General features: G+C 41.0%; 1 protein-coding gene across 1 annotated transcript in view; it reads left to right on the top strand.

The window, feature by feature from the left end:
• Positions 1–19,633, top strand: part of LOC115099788 (fibronectin type III domain-containing protein 7-like) — a 55,341-nt gene extending 35,708 nt beyond the window's left edge. Inside the window, exons 8-12 of the mRNA XM_029617636.1 lie at positions 6,573–6,833; positions 14,428–14,688; positions 17,433–17,693; positions 19,257–19,517; positions 19,626–19,633. Of these exons, the coding sequence (XP_029473496.1) occupies positions 6,573–6,833; positions 14,428–14,688; positions 17,433–17,693; positions 19,257–19,517; positions 19,626–19,633 (1,052 nt within the window). The remainder of the gene's footprint in view (positions 1–6,572; positions 6,834–14,427; positions 14,689–17,432; positions 17,694–19,256; positions 19,518–19,625) is intronic.
• The last annotated feature ends 260 nt before the right edge of the window (positions 19,634–19,893 follow it).

The raw sequence follows: 19,893 nt of genomic DNA, 5'->3' as shown, positions 1-19,893 counted from the left end.
GATGGGATTCCCTGGCAGTGCTAGCATTTATGGTACCCTGAGTGAACAATTACTGTGCTGCCTCCTCTCCTCATTCCTTTTCTTTTTTTTTAAACACAGAATGTTTGGTTTTATTTCCAGTTATTCGGCTACTTAACCATTCGGCTACTTATCCGGCTAAGTAGCGCCACTCTGATCTGCCCTTTGCCCACCCACAAACTGACCTGCTAAAAACCTCAAATTTAACATGCGTTGCAGTAAAATACCTATACGAAGCAGTAAGATAGTGTGTGTTGTGGTATCTCAAAAGTTACCCTAACCATGCCCCTTTTTTATCATGGTGCTATTCCTGCGAAATTTGTAGGAAAATGATTAATCTAGGCTTCAGTCAGGTTCCCATTGGCACACACACAACCCAGTCAGGTTCCTATCGAAGCACACATACCCAGGCAGGTTTCTATTCTCTCTCACACACACCCACACACACACACACACACGCAGGTTCCCATTCATTCATTCACATACACACATGCACACACATCGGGAGCAGATAGGGGAGGCCATTCTGCTGCTCCTCCTTCTGTGCTGGCCCCTGCACTAGTCAAATCTTGTGGGGCTAGCACTTCCTCTATGCTGATCTCGTGCATTGCAAGATCAGCATAGAGCAGTGCTAGTTCCACATAGTTCAACTACTGAGTGCTGGCACAGTGAAGGAGCAGAAGAATGGGCCTCCTCTTTTTCTGCCACCAGTGGGATGGGGTTCATCCTTGGTTTTGTGGCCCTATTCTTTATTTTGGCTACTGTTGTGATGGAGCCCACACCAACAACCTCGTGGGCCTCCTCTTCTACCCAGCTGCTGTCAGCCCCACTGGGCATGTACATCAGGTGGCGTCGGACAGGGCCGTGGGCCTCTTCCACCTCTGCTGCCGGGTGGGGTAGGGCCATGTCCTGACTGGGCAGGCTGGGATCCCCTGCTCCAGGTTGCTCCCTATAGCATGACACCCAGGGGCCTTGGCCCTCCTTCAGCATGCCACTGGTTTACCTCTCTAAATCACAGATGACACATTTATGAAATACTTTGAAATAATTTCTGAAACATATTTATATTATGCATATGTGTGAGTTTAATATTTAAAAGCATTTCAAAATTGTACGCATGAGATCTCTTTGCATGCACTGCCTCGATTGTATGCAAATAGATCTCACAAATATTCATTATGGAAATCCTGAAAACTCAACTGGGTTGCAGCCCTTGAGGACCAGATTTGGGGACTCCTGACTTAGAGTTTCTAATAACCTTGCGCCTGCCTTGCCCAGGGAGACTTGAGAGGCAGCATGCTCACCAGAGCGGTATCGTGCCTATGACCAATATGGCCATGGCTATAGGTGCTGCTAGTAAAGTGCGCCATGTGCCAGCAAGAATAGTGTGGCCAGTGGAGCTTTGGGAAGAAAAAATGCAGCGCAGCCCCACCAAAGTTGACAGCATAGTCGGCAGGGCTTTAGTAAGTAGAAAATCAGCTCTGCCCCATCAGCCATGTTGCTGATTCTGGCAGGGAGAGCATGTGAGCGAGAAAGAGAACATATGTGTATATGTATGAGAGAATGAGAGAGACAGCATATGTGTGGGATAGTGAAAGAGACAAAATGTGTGTGTGTGTGTGAGAGAGAGAGAGTGAGAGAGAGCATGTGTGTATGTGAGAGTGAGAGAGAGCATGTGTGTGTGAGTGAAAGAGAGCATGTATGCATGTGTGTGTGTGAGAGAGAGAATGAGTGTGTGTGTGTATGAGAGGGAGCATGTGTGTGCACAACAGCCCCACTTCTGTGCCTGCTAATCCATGACAATTTAAGGGCCTCTGGAAATCAAAAGTTTCCAGGTATGGATAATGTGTTTGTTTGTTTTTTTACTTCTTATTAGTTTTAATTGTTGGGTGTTATTTGATGTCTGTTTTGAAGTATTTTATTGGTGTTTGGAAAATGTTTATGAGTTTTTAATTATTATTCTATTCTTTAATTTTTAATTATTCTTTTGATTGGTATGTTTTTTTTCCTTTTTTATTTTTTAAATATTTTTATAAATTCAGAAGAATAACAAAACAGTGGTAGAAATATGAAGATAAATGTTGTTAACCAATAAAGTTTGAATATAAAACCAAATATTAAAGCTATAATTAACTTTTTTTTTCTTGTTCCTGTTACCTTACTTATTTGTGCATGTAATATTTTTCTTCTATTGTTTTCTTTCTTTTTAAACCTCTGAACACACTCACACCATCATTCATACCCATTCATCCATCAATCACCCTGACAGTGTTTATTGGGAATAGTCACTGCTATTAATTGCATCAGTAGCATGGGATCTTCTAGGTGTTTGGGTAATTGCCAGGTTCTTGTGGCCTGGTTTGGCCTCTGTTGGAAACAGGATGCTGGGCTTGATGGACCCTTGGTCTGACCCAGCATGGCAATTTCTTATGTTCTTATGTTCTTATGTTTTACTAATTTTTTTATGAAGAATGGTCTTGCTTCTGTTTTTCAATTGTTGTAGTGGATATAGAACTTGATTTCCGTTTTTGTCTGTACATTTCTATTTATACCTTATGGTCCCTTTATTCTATATTTGAGGGTCCATCTGTGTTTTGCATGTGTCACTGAAGTGCGGTATGCCAATAGTGTGTAGTTTCCATGTAGGGATCTATAACAGCTTGGATTGTTCTGTTTTCCTAATAGGGGTGTATTGGAGTTTTAGGCCTGGTGTAATATTTGCAGTGTTAGCTTTCATAGGTAGAGTTGTTGCTGTTTGTTTGCTGGCAGTTAGTGTTGTTCTGATATAGAAAGTTTATTGCATTGTAATTCTATTTTCTCATGGCTTTCAGAGGGCCAAGCCCATGCCCAAGATGCATTACAGTAGGTCTAATACCATGTGGATGCCAGATATCTCTTGCTTTTTTGTAGGATTTTCTGGTTGGCACTATAGCAGTGCATGAACATATAATATACATGTTGTGAGTGATATTTTTACCTCAGAAGACTGTGCTTTGAATGTCTTTTATCATGTAAAATCTATTGTTATAAATGCATAATGTTTTATTGTGTGTGTGAGGAGGGTGTGATGGGAAGAGGGGTGCATGGCTGGAAGCTTTCCCTAGGGCACCTAATACCCTTGCACCGGCCGTGAACATTGCTGTACAAACATTTAACAGACTCTCCCAACTTGTGCTGCCATGCATTGTGTAATGATAAGGGCACAGTTTCTCACTTGGCCATAGGCTCCACATTGCCTGGCTATGGCTCTGATGCTCACAATCCCTGTGGTGGCCTCACCTCCTCTCTTTCTAAAACAGAAAGCTTCTCGAGGAAGAGGAGGAGGAGAAGGGAGAGTTTGGGTTGCCACAGGGATTCTGAGCTCATGTTGCCTCAGTCCCCACAGTCGCAGGAAGTTTGCTACTGCTGTTCTAGTTGTAGCAGCCTGGCCCAGCAAAAGGCTATGCAGCAACCTGACTTTGAGGTAAACTGGTTGGGGGGGGGGAGGAAAAGGCAGGAAGGAGAAATGTGGTGTGGGGAAAATGGAGGTACACAGTGTTGGGGAATGATGTTAAAGAAGCAGATGGCTGGTGGATTGCCAGTATTTGTATTGCCAGTTTTAGTCCTCTGGCCTCTTTATTAATACTGTCCAGGCTAACCAAATATTAGCTGGTTGTCAAACCAAACTGAAATATTTGAGGCCAATAATATGAGCAGGTGCGAGGTGACCTGAATTAATAAGGGATATTTTATAGATATAAAGCGAGGACATGAAAGGCCCCTTTAAGAATGCATCGAGCTGTGATTTCTCTCTTTTCTCTCTCCTCATATCTCATGCTCTCTCATAATTCCACTCATCCTTCAGCAATGTATTCACTCCAGTGCAAAACTTGCTCCAGATCTACCAATGGAACTATCCCAGTGTAGAGATCCATTTGGATCTCCACTAGTCAGCCCTAGCTCAAAGACCTGGGTAGAAAGTGTAGGAGTGGAGCAAATTTATATTAGTGTGTAATTTTGTCTTTTATGAGAGAAAAATACTGTCATATAGTTATGATTTGTTTATAAGGACTGCACGTAGTTTTGTGTCACTGAAAAAACAGTTCTTGCCTCATGCTTTATAGCCTTCTCTGGCCCCCATCTTCCCCCCCCCCCCCCCACCAGTATTAAAGAAAGTACAAGAAAAGAGAACATGAAAAAATTACAGGTTTGTAGGAGGTTAGGTAGCTCTCTCGCTCACTTTTCCTGAAGCAGGCTGGCACATTTTACTCCCTATATAGCCCTCCCTTTTCTCTAACTTGAAACCTGCAAGCTTCAAGGTCACGAAGCAGATAGGTACTGAGCATTTAATTAAAAGCATAAAACTACTACTAACTTAAAGCCAGCTAGCATATTGAGAATTAAACTTGACTGGCTGCAACCGTCAAGCACAGCATATGCTCTGCAAAAAGCTGAGACTGAAAGCACCTGGCATATATCCAAATTAGTTTCAGTAAACGTTTCATTAAGAAGTATATTATAGATACAAAGGGGCAGATTTTCAAAGCCCTACGCGCATAAATCCAGGAGCCCTTTGCCACTGTGCCAGGGGATCGTGCGCCTGCCTCTGGCAGGTGTAACTTCCACAACAAAGGTAAGGGGGGGAGTTTCGGGCTGGGGGCAGGACAAGTAGGGGAAGGGAGGGGAAGGTTGGGGGGGGAAGGAAAGTTCCCTCCAAAGCTGCTCCGATTTTGGAGCGACCTCGGAGGGAACAGGGAAAGCCAGCTGGTCATGTGCACCCCCTTGCGTGCACCGACCCCTGATTTTATAACATGCTCGTGGCTGCGCACGCAAGTTATAAAATCAGGCGTACATTTGTGCGCACCGGGTTGCGTGCACAAATGTATGCCGCGCGCATACATTTTCAAGTCTGCCCCAATATTTAGAGGTCCTTTTATAGTGATTTAATAGTAGTCTTTCTACCTGAATTATTACATGATTGCTTCACTTATACTAATGCAGATATTATTATTTTGATTATAAATTATGTTAAGTTTAAAGAATATTTTAGGTAGTAGTCACATAGTAACACATATGAGAAATAGGGAATATGCACAAAACATAAGAGTTTTACCATTTATAAGTGGTCCCGAAACATATACAGTAAGTTTCTCTTATCTGTTAATTTGGCAATATATCAAGAAGGGCCACACAAAGAAATCCAAACAGCGCATGTCCTATTCCAAAGGGCATCTAACCGCAGCACATCAGACAGATTCCCTGCTGACAGATAGCACGACAAATCTCACCACGATAGGGATCTCCAGCGCTGACATGTCTCCAACTGAGAACCTGCTTAGCTAGGAGGGCCAGGAGCACTCTTTTCCAGGGAAGGTGACAGCTTCCGCTAGGCTTTTGTATATAATTTCTCCCTATTAGTTGGGGGAATTACTCTCGCTTATTGTGCTGATTTATTGTATATATTTTGTTTTGTTATTTTTCGCAGGTGTTCTCATAAGTACCTGTGTTGTACATATATTATAAAGAAAAATATACCTTTACATCGTTTCACATAAGAGATAGTGAGTGTTGTTATTCTCCTAGCTTGTTTGCATAATGCAGACTACAAGACAAATACCATATACCACAACAGAACCCACTACACAAATCATTGGCTCCAGCACCTCTGTGTGGTGGCTGTAGTGGTATGTTCCTGCCTGCTTAAGTGCAGGCAGAGGTATTCCGGTTGGTCGGGTGCTGTTTGAATCAGTTGAGGGCAATGCCCGTAATGCCACATGAATGTAGCAGAGAGATCCAGTAGTATTAAGAGAAAATTGCTGCCTTGGTCTGAATGCAGGTGGATACTAACTGTTAAGTCTAGTAGGACAGATTCTGTTCTCTGGCCTTTCCTAAAGTCTGTTTGGCAAGGATGGAGAAAGTTGGCTACATCTAGGAAGTCTGGGAGTTGAAAATAGACTACTTTTTCCACCAGTTTGGATACGTGCATATTCCCTATTTCTCATATGTGTTACTATGTGACTACTACCTAAAATATTCTTTAAACTTAACATAATTTATAATCAAAATAATAATATCTGCATTAGTATAAGTGAAGCAATCATGTAATAATTCAGGTAGAAACACTACTATTAAATCACTACAAAAGGACCTCTAAATATTAGGGAGGAGGAACAGCCTAGTGGTTAGAGCAGTGGGCTACAAACCAGCGTTCAAGTCCCGTTGTTGCTCCTTGTGACCTTGGGCAAGTCACTTTACCCTCCATTGCCTCAGGTGCAAACTTGGGATTGTAAGCCCTCTGGGGTTAGGGAAATACCTACAGTACCTGAATGTAAACCGATATGATATCTCAGATTGAATGTTGGTATATAAAAAAATAATTAAAAAAAAGGAGAGGCTAGCGATAGTGTTGTTTGTTTATGAGGCAGTCTCTCCCTCCTAAACAAAGAGAGTTAGAAAATCTTCCCTCTGTGTTACACACAGACATCTGCCCTAACAGACAAGCTCTTTCTTCAACACAAATTCTGAAATGCACTTAATCCCAGTTTCTTTTATTTCACACATTGTTCATTTTTCAGTGCCCTGTGCTCCAGAGAACGTAACTGCAGTGCGCGACTGCTACATTAACACTGTCACCTTATACTGGAATCCTGCATTGGGGGCAATTGAATATACCTCAATGGCCTTCACCCCGGACGGAGGCAAGGAAGAATGTTTCAGCCATGACACTGTCTGTTACTTCATCAACCTGCAGTGCGGCACAGAATACAAAATGAGCGTCTATGCCTTTAATGGGAAAAAAAACAGCTCCAGCAGTCAACCAATCAAAATAAAGACCGGTAAGCTTCCAGATTTCATGTAAGCATTTATTTTGAAATTATTATACACTGCCTATAGTGGAACAACCATTCTGGGTGGTGACCAAACAAAGCAAAAATCAAGAGACCTGGTAAAATGCAAAATTCAAAAAGCGAGTGAAGCTGATGAAAAAAGATCAATTCATGAATTCACTCATTATGATTTATGTTATGCTTTTCCATTGTGTGGTCAAGGTGGATCACAATATTGATTAATAAAACAAAAAATTAACAAAACAAGACAATTATAAAATAATTAAAACTGTAAAAGAAGACATAAAATATAGAGTGGTATATAAATATATATTTACTCTGTGTGTGAGTTTGTGTTAAGATATAAAAGGGAGTGGCATTTTATGATGTTTGATATCATCAGCATGTAGAGAAATGAGTTACAGGTAACTTATTTGCCCAGCCAGCATCTATGCAACACAGAATATTTTACAGTATTGATGCTATGAAGTTTTCGGGGAAGGTGGAGAATTGCACATGAAAAAATATATAAATAGCTTTTAAAAATTATTTAATTAGAAATACCTTCTTGAAGTAGGTTTCTGAAACCATTATGTGGTTCAATAAATATTTATTTTACTGAATTGATAGATGTTAACTTTGTAGGGCGATTCAGACACCACAGCAGCTGTGTTTTATACACACTTGATACACACTTTATACACTTTTATACCCACTTGATGATCAGCAATGACTCAGTTTATTCCTGGTGAGACCAGAAAAGAGGTTTGCAAATGTTGGCTGCAGGAGGTTGTATAAAAACATAGAACATGATGTCAGATTAAGACCATATAGCCTATCCACTGCCATCCATACCTCCCGCTTAGCTTTACAATCCCTTCCTCTCCCTCAGAGATCCTGTGTTTGTCCCATGCATTCTTGAACTCCATTACTGTTCCTGTCTCCACCACCTCCATTGGGAGTCTGTTCTATGTATCTACCAGCCTCTACTTCAAGAAATATTTCCTTAGATTACTCCTGATTTTACCCTCTTTCACGCTTATCCCATGATCCCTCATTCTACAGCCACCTTCCTGTTTGATAAAGACTTGCCCTCTGTGCATTTAATCCTTTTAGGTATTTAAATATGTCTGTCCACTCTCCCTCCTTTCCTCTAGGGTGTCTGTAAGGCTGATCCCATATGCTTTATGAGGAAGATCACTGACCATATTAACAGCTGTCCTCTGGATTGACTCTTCATTTTATACCCTTTTTAAGGTGCAGTCTCAAGAATTGTCCATAATACTCCAAATAAGCTCTCATCAAAGGTTTATACAGAGGCAATATCATCCCTTTTATCCTGCTGGCTGTTCCTCTTCCTATATATCCAAACAACTTGGCTTTTGTTGTTGCCTTGTCTATCTGTATGGCCACCTTAAAGTCATCAGATATGATCATCCCCAGATCCTGCTCTTGTTTAGTGCACAGAAGAACTTCACCCCCAATACTGTTTCACTCCCTTGGTTTTCGCAAAGTCCCCAGGAGGCCTGTTAAAGAGACAGGCCAACAAATAACTTCAACCCAACATGCTGAAATAACCCTGGGGATCTGGGTAGACCCCATCGCTCATCTCGGGGCTGCCTTAGCAGTTAAATGAAAGGTTAGAAACCAGGCAGCAATGCCCTGCACCTCTATCCAAACCCCTCCCCTTGGTTTTAAAACCTACCCCCACATCCCCAGCAAAATCTCCTTCCTTCCAATAATGCCCCCCAGCAGCAGCCCTCATCCCCTCCTACCTTCCTCATGGGGTCAAAATTGACAAAGTCCCTGGGATCTAGTGGTCCCATCCCTTACCAGAAAAAATAGGCCCTGGTGGTTTAGGCAGATACTGCGACCCCCTAGTCCCACCCTGGGCCCTCTCAGAAGACTTGTTGGGGTATAGTGGGGGCCTGAAGCACCCCTTAAATCCAGGCCCAGTCAAGGCATTTTCCAAAATGACTTTCACCCATCACATGATAGGGGCAAAATCCAGTACCTGGATATTGCCCCTATCATGCTGCAATATTTTGTCAGGGAGGAGCTAAATATCGGGGTGATGCTCCAACACGATATTTTGTGCCTCCTGTGATAAAATATTGCGGCTTAGTAAATGACTTTATAAGTTTTCAAATCTTTCCCTGATTGAGGGGTTGGTTCATGATCCTTTGAAGAAGGCTTTGGTTCAGCCTGTTTTAAAAGAGCCTGGCCTTTCTTTGCATGAGTTGGCCAGTCATAGGTCTGTCTATTATTTTCCCTCATTGGGGAAAGTGTTGGAAAATACAATTTTGTCTCTATTGAATGATTACCTCAAGCTAATCAAGTTGTGGGACCCACATCAAAGTGGGTTCCAGGATGAACCATAGTACTGAAACCCTTTTATTGTTCATGTCTGACTTTGCATTACCTAGATCAGGATCGGACAGTAATGTTATTGTTGCTTGACATTTCTTCTGCCTTCAGAACAGTCAACCATGAGATTTTATTAGCTAGATTGGCTGGAATGAGGATTGGCAAGTGCATCTTATAGTGATTTAGATCATGTTTGACCAATCTATAGCCCCAAGTCAGGATTGGTCAACAAAGGTCTACCTGAAGAGTGAATTCTTTGGGAGTTCCCAATGGTCTGCCCTATCCTCCACATTACTTAATGTTTACCTGAAATCTCTATGTAACATTAGGGAATTTGGAATTTTGTAATATCATTTTTGGAGGTTGTGAAAGCCCTGGGATACAGCTGGATGCATTTTTTCCTTTAGGTCATAAATTAAAGCAACTATTAGATCAGGTTTCTTTAACTAATGTAGAGGCCTCCTGGTTCTCTATCAGTTCATTTCAAACCAATTCATGTTTTGGAGGAAACAGGATTTGTATTTATTTTTATTTATTTAATTTATTTATTTCCCCTTTTTAACCACCACAAAGTGGATTACATTCAGGTACAATAGGTTGACAAATGAATGATTATCAATGCTGTTTACCAGAGTGAAATAAGAGATCTGGGTATATTAATAATAGGACCTAGAAGACCTGTCTTCCCCCCACTCAGGGAATCCCGGATAGTGACATGGACAGAAACCATATGGGAAGGTTAACATCAAATACTGTGTTTAAGATATGGACCTATAGGACTGTTATCTAGGACTATTTTCCTAGGAGTTATGTTAGGATGTTGTCAGTTGAGGTTTATGAGGCGATTTGCAGGCCACTAGATTATATCTTGTGTGTTTAGCTGTAAGGATTTTACAGCAGGGGAAGGTTCATATAGAGTTTAAGAGGTGTAGAGGTTTTCTGAGTGACAGAGAGGTTTCTTCCCTATAGGGGAAAGGGTTTCCGGTTTGGTATATAGAGTGCTCCCATGAGGCACAGAGTGGGGTTTGAAAGAGATTAAGGAGTGGAAGAAAGAAAGACTAAGAGGAATCCTGTCCAAGGATTCTCAGAGGTTATGCTGAAGTCTGGCACAGAGGATATGTGAAGTTTTGGTAAGAGCTGAAAAGTGCAGTGCTACAGCCTAGCAAACTACTGGACTGTGGTGTTGACGTCTGAGGTTTGCTGGGGGAGCAAAGGGATGTTCCTGCCAATACTGACTGGGCACCAGCTAGGAGGATAAAGAGTCCAAAGTCTAAGGTAACATTGTCCTGCCTGGAGAAGCGGAAGCCCACGGTCAGAGAAGGGTGAAGAAGAAATCTGGATGATTCTTCAGTGGAGTTGTGAGGAGAATAAAAGACAGAGTATAAGCTGAAAAGAGAGCTGGGTCTAAAGACCTTGGACTTAGACAAGTGAAAGAGCTGTGAGTAATCTATGAAATACCTTGAATTATATTGAGAAACTTCTAAATGATCTTCTTTGAGATTTTCCTGCCTTATTCTGTCATCTTCTTGCTAATTGCCTAGACTGTTACTTTTTGGACTCTTGTAAATAAATCCTTCTGTTTTGGAACAAACCTTCTAGGTGTGGGCTACAGGTTTTCTTCTTGTTGGTGTAACTCTTCCTTTGAGCTTCACTGCTTGTTGTCCTCCCACTGGACTGAATCCTGTTTCCAGAGCTGCAGAAAGGTCTTTTCCTACCCCTGTAGCCGCCAAAGAAGACCCCGGACGAAGGTGGTGGTGGTTGGGGGAGGGTTACATATATATATTATCTAAGTAGGAACTTTAGACTGTACTGCAGGCGTATGCGCTTACTACTGTAGATTATTGCAATTCTTTGTATATCAGACTCCCTATGTGTGACAGAAACTTTGTTTCCATTCCTCCTAACCACCTTTCTTTTGGTTTTACACTAAGGGACTGCTATCATCTTTTGGAGACTATCCCTAAGATTTTCCCAATTGTAGGTGCTAGGATTGGTCCAGCTCAGACTGTAGAACCTGGTATCTGAGCAGAGTGCTTGAGTGTAGTCTTCTTTTGGGAAAGGAAGGAGAGTAGCTGCTGGAGATCCCATGTAAACCCTTGCCTGCTACTTTGGGGTTTCAGTGAAGTTTTGGCCCTACCATTACCCTCCCAGTTCTGAAGGATTGTGGCTTCAACCAGAAAAGCTTTTAGAGTGGATTTTTGTGTCTTGAAGAGAGTGAGTTCTGCTCCCGTAAAGCTTTTTCCCCTTTCCTTAGGGGAGTGATCTGTGGCTCTGGGCTAAAGCAGAGCTGCAGGTGTCTGGGTACTGCTTGTCCCTGTACCCTATGAAAGTGGGGTCAGTGGTGTCCCAAGAGCCAGAGCTGGATCTTTGGGAGAGAAAATTTTTGGTTCTGCCTGTGAGAGGGAGGAAGATTTTTGCCACCACCATCTCCTTGCCCTTGGAGAACAGGTTTTTTTTGTTTTTTCTTCCCCCCCCCCCCAACTGGGAAAGGATTGTGGACACTGGCTCAGAGGTTGAGAAAAGAAAAGGAACTTACATCACTTGGAGTTTTCATTATCCTTTGTATTTTGATGCTTTTTGCTCTTTTTAGACAGGACCTTATATTAAGTTACAGTAAATTTGTTTTGAATACCACTCCAAGCCTCCATTTGTTTTTCCTCCGTGAGATCCAGCCTTCTGAGAGTGACTTCCATGAGTACTGAAAGTGGGTTCCCCATCACCCTGCACGCCTTGGACCTCACTGAGAGAATCCATTCCCTGGGGTTTGAAAGGACTGGTGCAGGAGATCTGGGACAGCCCCGAGACTGTGTCCCCTGCACAATTTGGCCCTAACTCCATAGTAGAGGACTACATAGGTTCTTAGGGTTTTGTAACTTCTGTTAAATGCCGCTGCTTGTCTTGTTGCTGGTTATGCCTTCAGGGAACATCTTACTCCTGTGCTGCGTGATCTGCATTGGCTGCTCACCCTAGTACAGACTGGAAGGCCCTACTTATTTGGCTGTCCTATTGATGAAGGTTGTTCAAAATCAATTAACTGAACATTTAGAAAGCAATAATATTCTCTACCCCTCTCTGGTTGGTTTCCGCAAATACCTTAACACAGAAATGTTATTACTCTCATTAATGGACACTGTCCTGAAAGGATTTGACAAAGGTCAAAACTACATATTAATTTTACTCTATCTATCCGCAGCATTCGATACTGTTAATACTCAATAGATTAGCTGATATCAGACTTTCAAATACCACTCTACATTGGTCATGTCCTATCTTCCAAATCAACATTTTCAAATCAAAGTTAAAAATTGCATTTCAGAAAAAATAACCTTAAATACAGGAGTACCTCAAGGATCAGCTTATCCGCCACTTTATTTAACATCTATATGCTCCCCCTTTGTCATCTTCTTTCTGGTCTTGGCCTAACCTATTACATTTTTGCTGACAACATACAAATTCTCATTCTAGTTCAAAAAGCCATAGCATTCACCTACAAATTGACAGCAATGTATTTATCCACAATCAAACAGTTACTAACACATTTAAAACTCATATTAAATATCGACAAAACAAAAGTCATTCTTTTGGACCGAAGACCAACCATTGGTAATCTACCTCCCTTAAACTTGAGGATTAGTCGATTGCATTAATGCCAGTATCACATGTTCGTGACTTAAGGGTAACCATTGACTGTGAACTAAATTTTAAAAAACACATTTCACTGAGATTAAAAGAAGGATATCACAAAATTCAAATGTTAAAATGATTAAAACCCCTCATAAACCCATCCGACTTTAGAATGGTACTGCAGTTATTTATTTTCGCCAATATCGATTATTGTAATTCACTTCTTCTTGGTTTACCATCATCCACTATTCTGCCTTTACAAATTCTACAGAACACTGCAGCTTGAATTCTAACAGGAACTAAGAAACATGACCATATAACCCCAACTCTAATTTCAGTGCATTGGCTACCAGTAAAATATCGAATAGAATTTAAAAGTTTATGCATTCTACATAAAATCATATATGGGGACCAAACTGACTAGCTTAATGCTAACATTCTACTTCACACCCCCCAAAGAAACCTTCGCTCTCCCAATAAAGATCTTCTCTCTATCCCTTCTGTACATACTGCTCATCTAAGTCAAGTACGAGAACGCGCACTGCCACTGGCCTGACCTAAAATCTGGAACTCTCTCCCTACAGTTACATCTTCAGTCTGAGCTAAAATCTTTAGAAAAGAGGTAAAAACATGATTATTTATGAAGGCCTATCAGGATGCAACATAATTTATAATTTTATAATTTTATTCTCTAAACGCTCTCCCCTTACCCTCCAGACTGCCTTAATTTTCCTTTTAACTCTACATGCCTTCAGCTCTTTTATTTATATAATCACCCTTGCTTTTACAGTTTTATTCCATAACATATTGTTGTAATATTTACAAAATAACACAGTTTTTGTCTGTTAGTTTGTATTTTTATCTAATTGTAATGTAACCTTGTTTTTATTCTTCTTGTTTTACAAATTTATGTAAACCGTTGTGATGGTTCCCGAACGACGGTATATAAAAATTATTAAATAAATAAATAAATGAAACTTGCTCTTAGGTCTCCAAACTTGCCCTTAGGTCTCCAAATTTGCAGTTATTATTATCTGTCCCCTCTATGAAAGACATGTGTCTTGTAGAAACCCAACAGCAGGCTTTTTTAGTTATGGGGCCAACTTTATGGAATTCACTTACTCTTGTACTGTGATTTACAACTAATGTTTTGCTTTTCAGGAAAAATTTAAAGGCATTGTACTTTCCAGAGGTATTTTCAGATTAAGAGTACAGTACTGGGGCTATTTTTTGAGCAGTTAATTGAATTGTTTTAATGTCCTGCTTTTTGAATTTTATTTTATGTAAAAATAATATACAGTATTTACATTTATTAAAAATTTATGAATCGCCTAACACTAAAAGGCCTAGGCGATATACAAGATAACATTCATAAAATAGGGTAACAAACAGATAATAAGCATTCATAAAATAGAGTAACAGACCAATAATAAATATAACAACATAATAAAATAACCTAAAACAATCATAAAACAAAATTCCTTAAACTAATAAGACAAATTATGCATCAAAATAAGAAAAGTTTGCTCCAGTATAATGCGGAATACAAGATATTTTCAATCAATAAATAAAAGCTTGAAAAATTAACACAACTCTCCCTCCATGCATCCAGCACCTTGTGATCCACAGGACGTCCAGACAGTGTCTGACTGTGGGGATAACACATTGACAATCACGTGGATGGAAGCACTGGGAGCCTTATCCTACATAGCCACGGTGCAGGGGAGCAGTGGGAGCATTTACAACTGCACTTCCTTCAGGCCCAGCTGCGCCATCGCAGGTGTGCATTGCGGAGAAAGCCTTTCTGTCTACGTTATCGCCTTCGACGATGACTGTCCCAGTGGCAGAAGTCTCAGCGCTGAGGCTACAACAGGTATATTATATTCTCAGGAATTTTTTATTTTTATTTTTACACATTATGCATTTATTTCTATTTTATTGTCCTTGTTATATATTTTTTTCTTTTGTGTGTTATTGCTTTACATAATCAACTTACCAGGCTTTAAGACAGGGCCCACCCGTGGCTCAAGTGACAAGTGCTTCTCGGGCCAGCTGGTCCTGGGGATGCTGCAGAGGCGGTATTCTCAGTCCTCTGGGAGAAGGAAAGGCATTGCAGCCATCACTCAAAAGCAACACTTAGTTGCAAGACTTAATGTCCATTATAAACCGATTCCAGAGGGCCCCTGACCAAAGACTGTTGCTGCCATGGCTGGACTGAGTTGGGAGAGGGATATTCACAAACAGGGGGGAAACCCTGGGTAGTTTCAAAGGAAGGCTTGTGACACCATAGCCCAATAGTGGCCAGTTCTGATTGAGCCAGAAACCCAAAGAAAATGAAGGAAACTGCCAGGATCCCCCCTACCTCATGAAAAAAAAAAATCTTCATGATTGACCATACTAGGATAAAATTTCAATAAACCGTTTAACTGGCAAAGTACACCATACTTTTCAGCCCACACAGGCCGATCTTTAAACACCAACCATCTGCCTCATTTGTATTTGGAGATCGGTTGGTTATGCGAATGAAGAGCATGGCATGAATGATCTCCAAGGGGATTATAAAGTCTGCAATCTTACATGTCAGAGCTTCAGCATACATGCGTAACTTCCTCCTTCAATGAAGTTATGCATCCAGAAGTGCCCTGTTGCTGTTACAGTTAAAAATATGTGCCTTGTGATGGCTCCCGCGTACTTTCAGCCGGCTAAAACTCCACTCTGGAGGAGTCAGCCATTACTAGCTTAGTTCCTGACTAAGACTTTGAAAATGTTACCCCATCATGTGTGGTAGAAGAGTCTCCAGTTTTGCCATCGGTTCTAGGATTGTTCTGTGGGTGTCGATAGACTCGGAGGCAGATTTGCCCATTTTGCTCCAGTGCAAACTTTGTCTCAGTTTTTCTCCCACTGTTTTTCCCATCGAACAAACTGTGATATTTTCATTGCTATATATGGAGCCATTATTTAATAAATCTGCTCCCATATGTTTAAAAATCCGTGGCACTTTTCTTTAGATGGTAGAAAAACAAAATGCTACTAAATTAAGATTAAAGATACTGAGTTTACATAAGAACAGCAGCAATTTCTTTATGTGCCAAGGGTGGTGACTGTTGTAAGTGAAATGAAGAATCCTAAAAAAAATATAGTTTTGACAAAATAGTGGCCAATTACATAGAACAATTAGGGGTCAATTTTCAAACCTGCCCCTCTAAATGAATAAATTTTAGCCAGGTACGTCAACTTAATGAAAAATTAGGTTTAATGTGGGCACTGGATGACTCAAGAGTGTTGTCATAATATTGCAAAGGTCAATATTCAAAGCCTTGTAGAGAGATAAGTCACAAGTCATCCATCTAAGTAGCTAGTTTTGAATATTTCCCTTACTTATCCAGCTAAGATTTAGCCAAATTAGCAAGGATTGTGTAGGAGGTGTTTTGAGTTATCGGAGTGAGATGGATATTCAGCTATTTGAAGTTAGCTGGATAAATTATTAGGATAACTCTAGATGTGCCTGAGAGCAGGTCTAAAGTTATTCAGGAACCTGTCTACAGATTATAGCCGGTTAAGTGGCAATGTGCTAGGTTTAAAAAAAAAAAAGATCGCAGGCCTATTGGCCTGAATTCAGTCACCCTCCTCCTTCCCATTCTAGCTCCAAAAGCTCAGTCCTGCCAGGCTGAGCCTGCAGCCTCTTCCATAAAAAGCCCTTTCACGTAATATTTTAAAAATATATGGGCTGTGCCCCCCACCCTTCGCACCCAGGTCCAGTATAAATGTAACAAATTTTATCTCTCCAGGGCCTCCCCTTCTCCCCACGAAAGCCTTGCTCTCCTGATGTCTTATTTTAAAGTTAATCCTCAGCCCAGATTGCGGTAATGGCCTACTGGGATCTGGGTCTGGCCCTTCTGCCATCGCTAGGCACCTATGCTGAAAGCACCAGCCCATTATTTTTTAATAATAGCATATAGAAAGGGTTTTATATTATTTTGAATATAGCCGATTAAGTCTAAAGTTAGTAGGCTAACCATACTAGGATAACTTTATACCTAACCGGCGATGTTTATCTAACTGTAGTGAGATAACTTGTCCTCTCACCAGCTTACTGAGTATTACCCCAAAGAGTCTGTCACTTCTAGGTAACAGTTCAAATCCAGCTCAAGTGAATAAAAGGTGGGCAATGTGAAATGAGTTGATAATTTCAGTCCAGTTACAGTAACCACAGCAAAACATTCCCATCACAGTCCCTATCAGGTTCCTACAGGTCTGTAAATTCTGCAGCATGCCTGGTCGCTGGTTCCTGAGGGGAGGGATCAGGTTTAAGAGCAGCAAACACAAATCGGTCTGGGGAAATGCTAGTAGGCTCCTAGAGTATGGGCCCCAGGACTGATAGCTACGTAACGTGTAGATTTTCATCTTGCTCTGGAACCACCACCAGAGAGAAGAATCCTTCAGACTTGCAGGGAGATGCAGGTCAGTGGCCTGAACAAAACCTGCTGCTCTCAGTAAGGTGCTTTGTGACTCTGCTTTACTCCTACCTCCCTTTCTTTTTGTGGTCGTAATCTGTTGAGTTTACACTTTTGATGCTTTTAGCCTTAAGTAATTGTGAGCTTTCTTTCTCACCCCAAGCACCTTGTACACCACATAAAGTTCTGGCTGTGGTGGACTGTAACAGTGCCACCACCCATGTGCAATGGGAAAGAAGTGACGGGGCCATTCAGTACATGGTGGCTGCTGAAGCAAGTGATGGAAGTCAGTATTCCTGTGAATCGTTTGATCAGAGATGCCTGCTAACAGACTTGCCCTGTGGTCTGTTGTACTCCGTGTCTGTCACTGCTATGAACGACAAGTGTAACAGCAATGCAAGTTCTGTGGTTGAGTTCCAAACAGGTAAAGCTTTTGGTTTACCACATTTGAGATGTTTGCAAACCCCTATGAATCCAATTACTCAGTTTCCGTAAACTGAGTAATTGAGTACTGTAAGATTTCTATTTTGTCTGTATCTGCTGTCTCTTATCTTAAGTAACTAAACCTAAATTGATTATGAAATGTGAACAATATTGATTAGGTAGAGCAAGATGTCCCAAATCCGTCCTGGTGACTGCAGGGCCAGATTTTCAGAATATCCATAATATGCATGAGATAAAAGTTATATACAGTGTACACTCAGTATATATTTTTTTTAAATTTTAATGCAAATTTGGCTTCTGTGTATTCATTGTGAATATCTTGAAAACCCAACTGACTGTAGAGTCATTGGGACAGGTTTGAGAAGCCCTAGAGGACATGGAAGGATCCATGGATCTGTGCAACAAAACTCACATTTTCTTTTTTAAACCTTGAAATCCTTATTTCAGCAGTAACTGACACCTGTAAATATCTGGTGGCTTTTTGTAACCAAGCTTCATTTCTCTAGCTACCTTAGCCCAGGTCCATGGGGAGTCAACATAAAAACCAACATCATGATTAGATCCAACTGGTAGTACTTGGGAATGTCATTCAAAAGGCAAAGGACTAAGTGGGCATAAAACACAAGATTAACTTCTCTCCCAGCAATTAATTCCAGACATTTTAGAGTCACATACGGTACTTATAACAGGGGCTCCGTTGCTCAATGAAGTTTGTCATAGGGTTCTAGAGTTTTTCGTATCTAGGTCACTGTGCAAACTGCAGCTCAGATCAATAATGACTGAGAGCCATTAGCATCCCTATGTGAAAGAAGTTGATGGGCTCAGTCCAGTTCCCAGAGAAGAGGCATCTGCAGTGCATCATAAACCACCCTTATGATTTGAAACTAATTGGCATTACTGTTGGACACATTTACTCTCACCCTCCAGAGTAGCGCTGAGACACATTGGCAGGGCAGGGTGAGCAGGAGTTTAAAAAATCAACACCCCATGTCTAGTTTGCCAGGATGGCCCTAGCACCCCTCTTTTCCTTCCTGTGGACATGGCGTGCACTTTTTCCTGTGCTGGGGGAGGAGGGGGTCATTTTGAAAGGGGTTTCATCATTGAGTAAACACCTGTCTACCTGCAGAGAATTCTTTGGAAAATGTTCCCCTCCCTTCAGTGGCACAATCACCAGATTCATAATATCGTTGCTGTGGAGAGGAAAAGCTTCTTTGATAGTTGTCTTCAATGTTGGCCAGTGAGGAGCTCATTGTTGGCTCTATATCAACTGATAATAGTCAAGAATGCAAAATCAGCATTAAGTGCCCTTTTAAGTTCAAAGAAATCACACAAGGGTTGAAAACTATGTCTTTATTGGGGTAATTCAGAATATGAAGAGCATTGTATATGGCACTCTGTGGCCTAAACCCCTGGCCTACAGTTTTTTAGAGAAAATACCGAACAGTAATTATCTATAAATGGAATTAAATAATTACTTATTTACCATAACAGAAATAAAGGGTAAGAGTAAACTAATCTTATACAAATGTTTTTATTTCTTTAGTACCATGTAGTATTGAGAACATTAGAGGTGATCTCGACTGTGACCACAATAACCTCCAGGCTACATGGCAGGAAGGACTGGGGAACCTTACATACACTGCAGTCGTAGAAGAAAATGGTAGCCCTGTGGCTAGCTGTCTTACTCAAAATAACTACTGTGAAATCTCCAGTATCAACTGTGGCCGGCTGTACGTTCTGTCTGTCACAGCAAACAGTGGGCAATGCTCAAGTCTCAGGAATGATACGGTTGAATTTAAATCAGGTGAGAGACGATAATAATTTTTCTATCACTGAGGCACTGTAACCAACCAAATAGAGGATGGTTGGTTATAAAATTCAGATCATACCTAACACAATTTTTCTTTTTCAGCAAGATAGTTTTTCTTTTAAAGCAAAGCCTGCCCAACATCTTCATTGCAGGGCTGTTTATGTCTAATTATGAGTCCCCTATCACTAGCTGGTAAATTAGGGGAAGGAGGAGGAGGTGGAGAGATGATTGTTTGCTTTTAATGATTAGGAAACATACTTTTCTTCTTCCCTCATATGTGTCTAGGAATTTGTGGGAGATATTGTGATAGCACCTTATTGTCCAAAGGTTTGTTCCCATGTTCCGTGCCTGCATCAAAGCTAGATTGAAA

This window comes from Rhinatrema bivittatum, chromosome 10, assembly GCF_901001135.1.
Source record: "Rhinatrema bivittatum chromosome 10, aRhiBiv1.1, whole genome shotgun sequence".
Classification (NCBI taxonomy): Eukaryota; Metazoa; Chordata; class Amphibia; order Gymnophiona; family Rhinatrematidae; genus Rhinatrema; species Rhinatrema bivittatum.
This window is presented reverse-complemented; position numbering and strand designations above follow the sequence as displayed.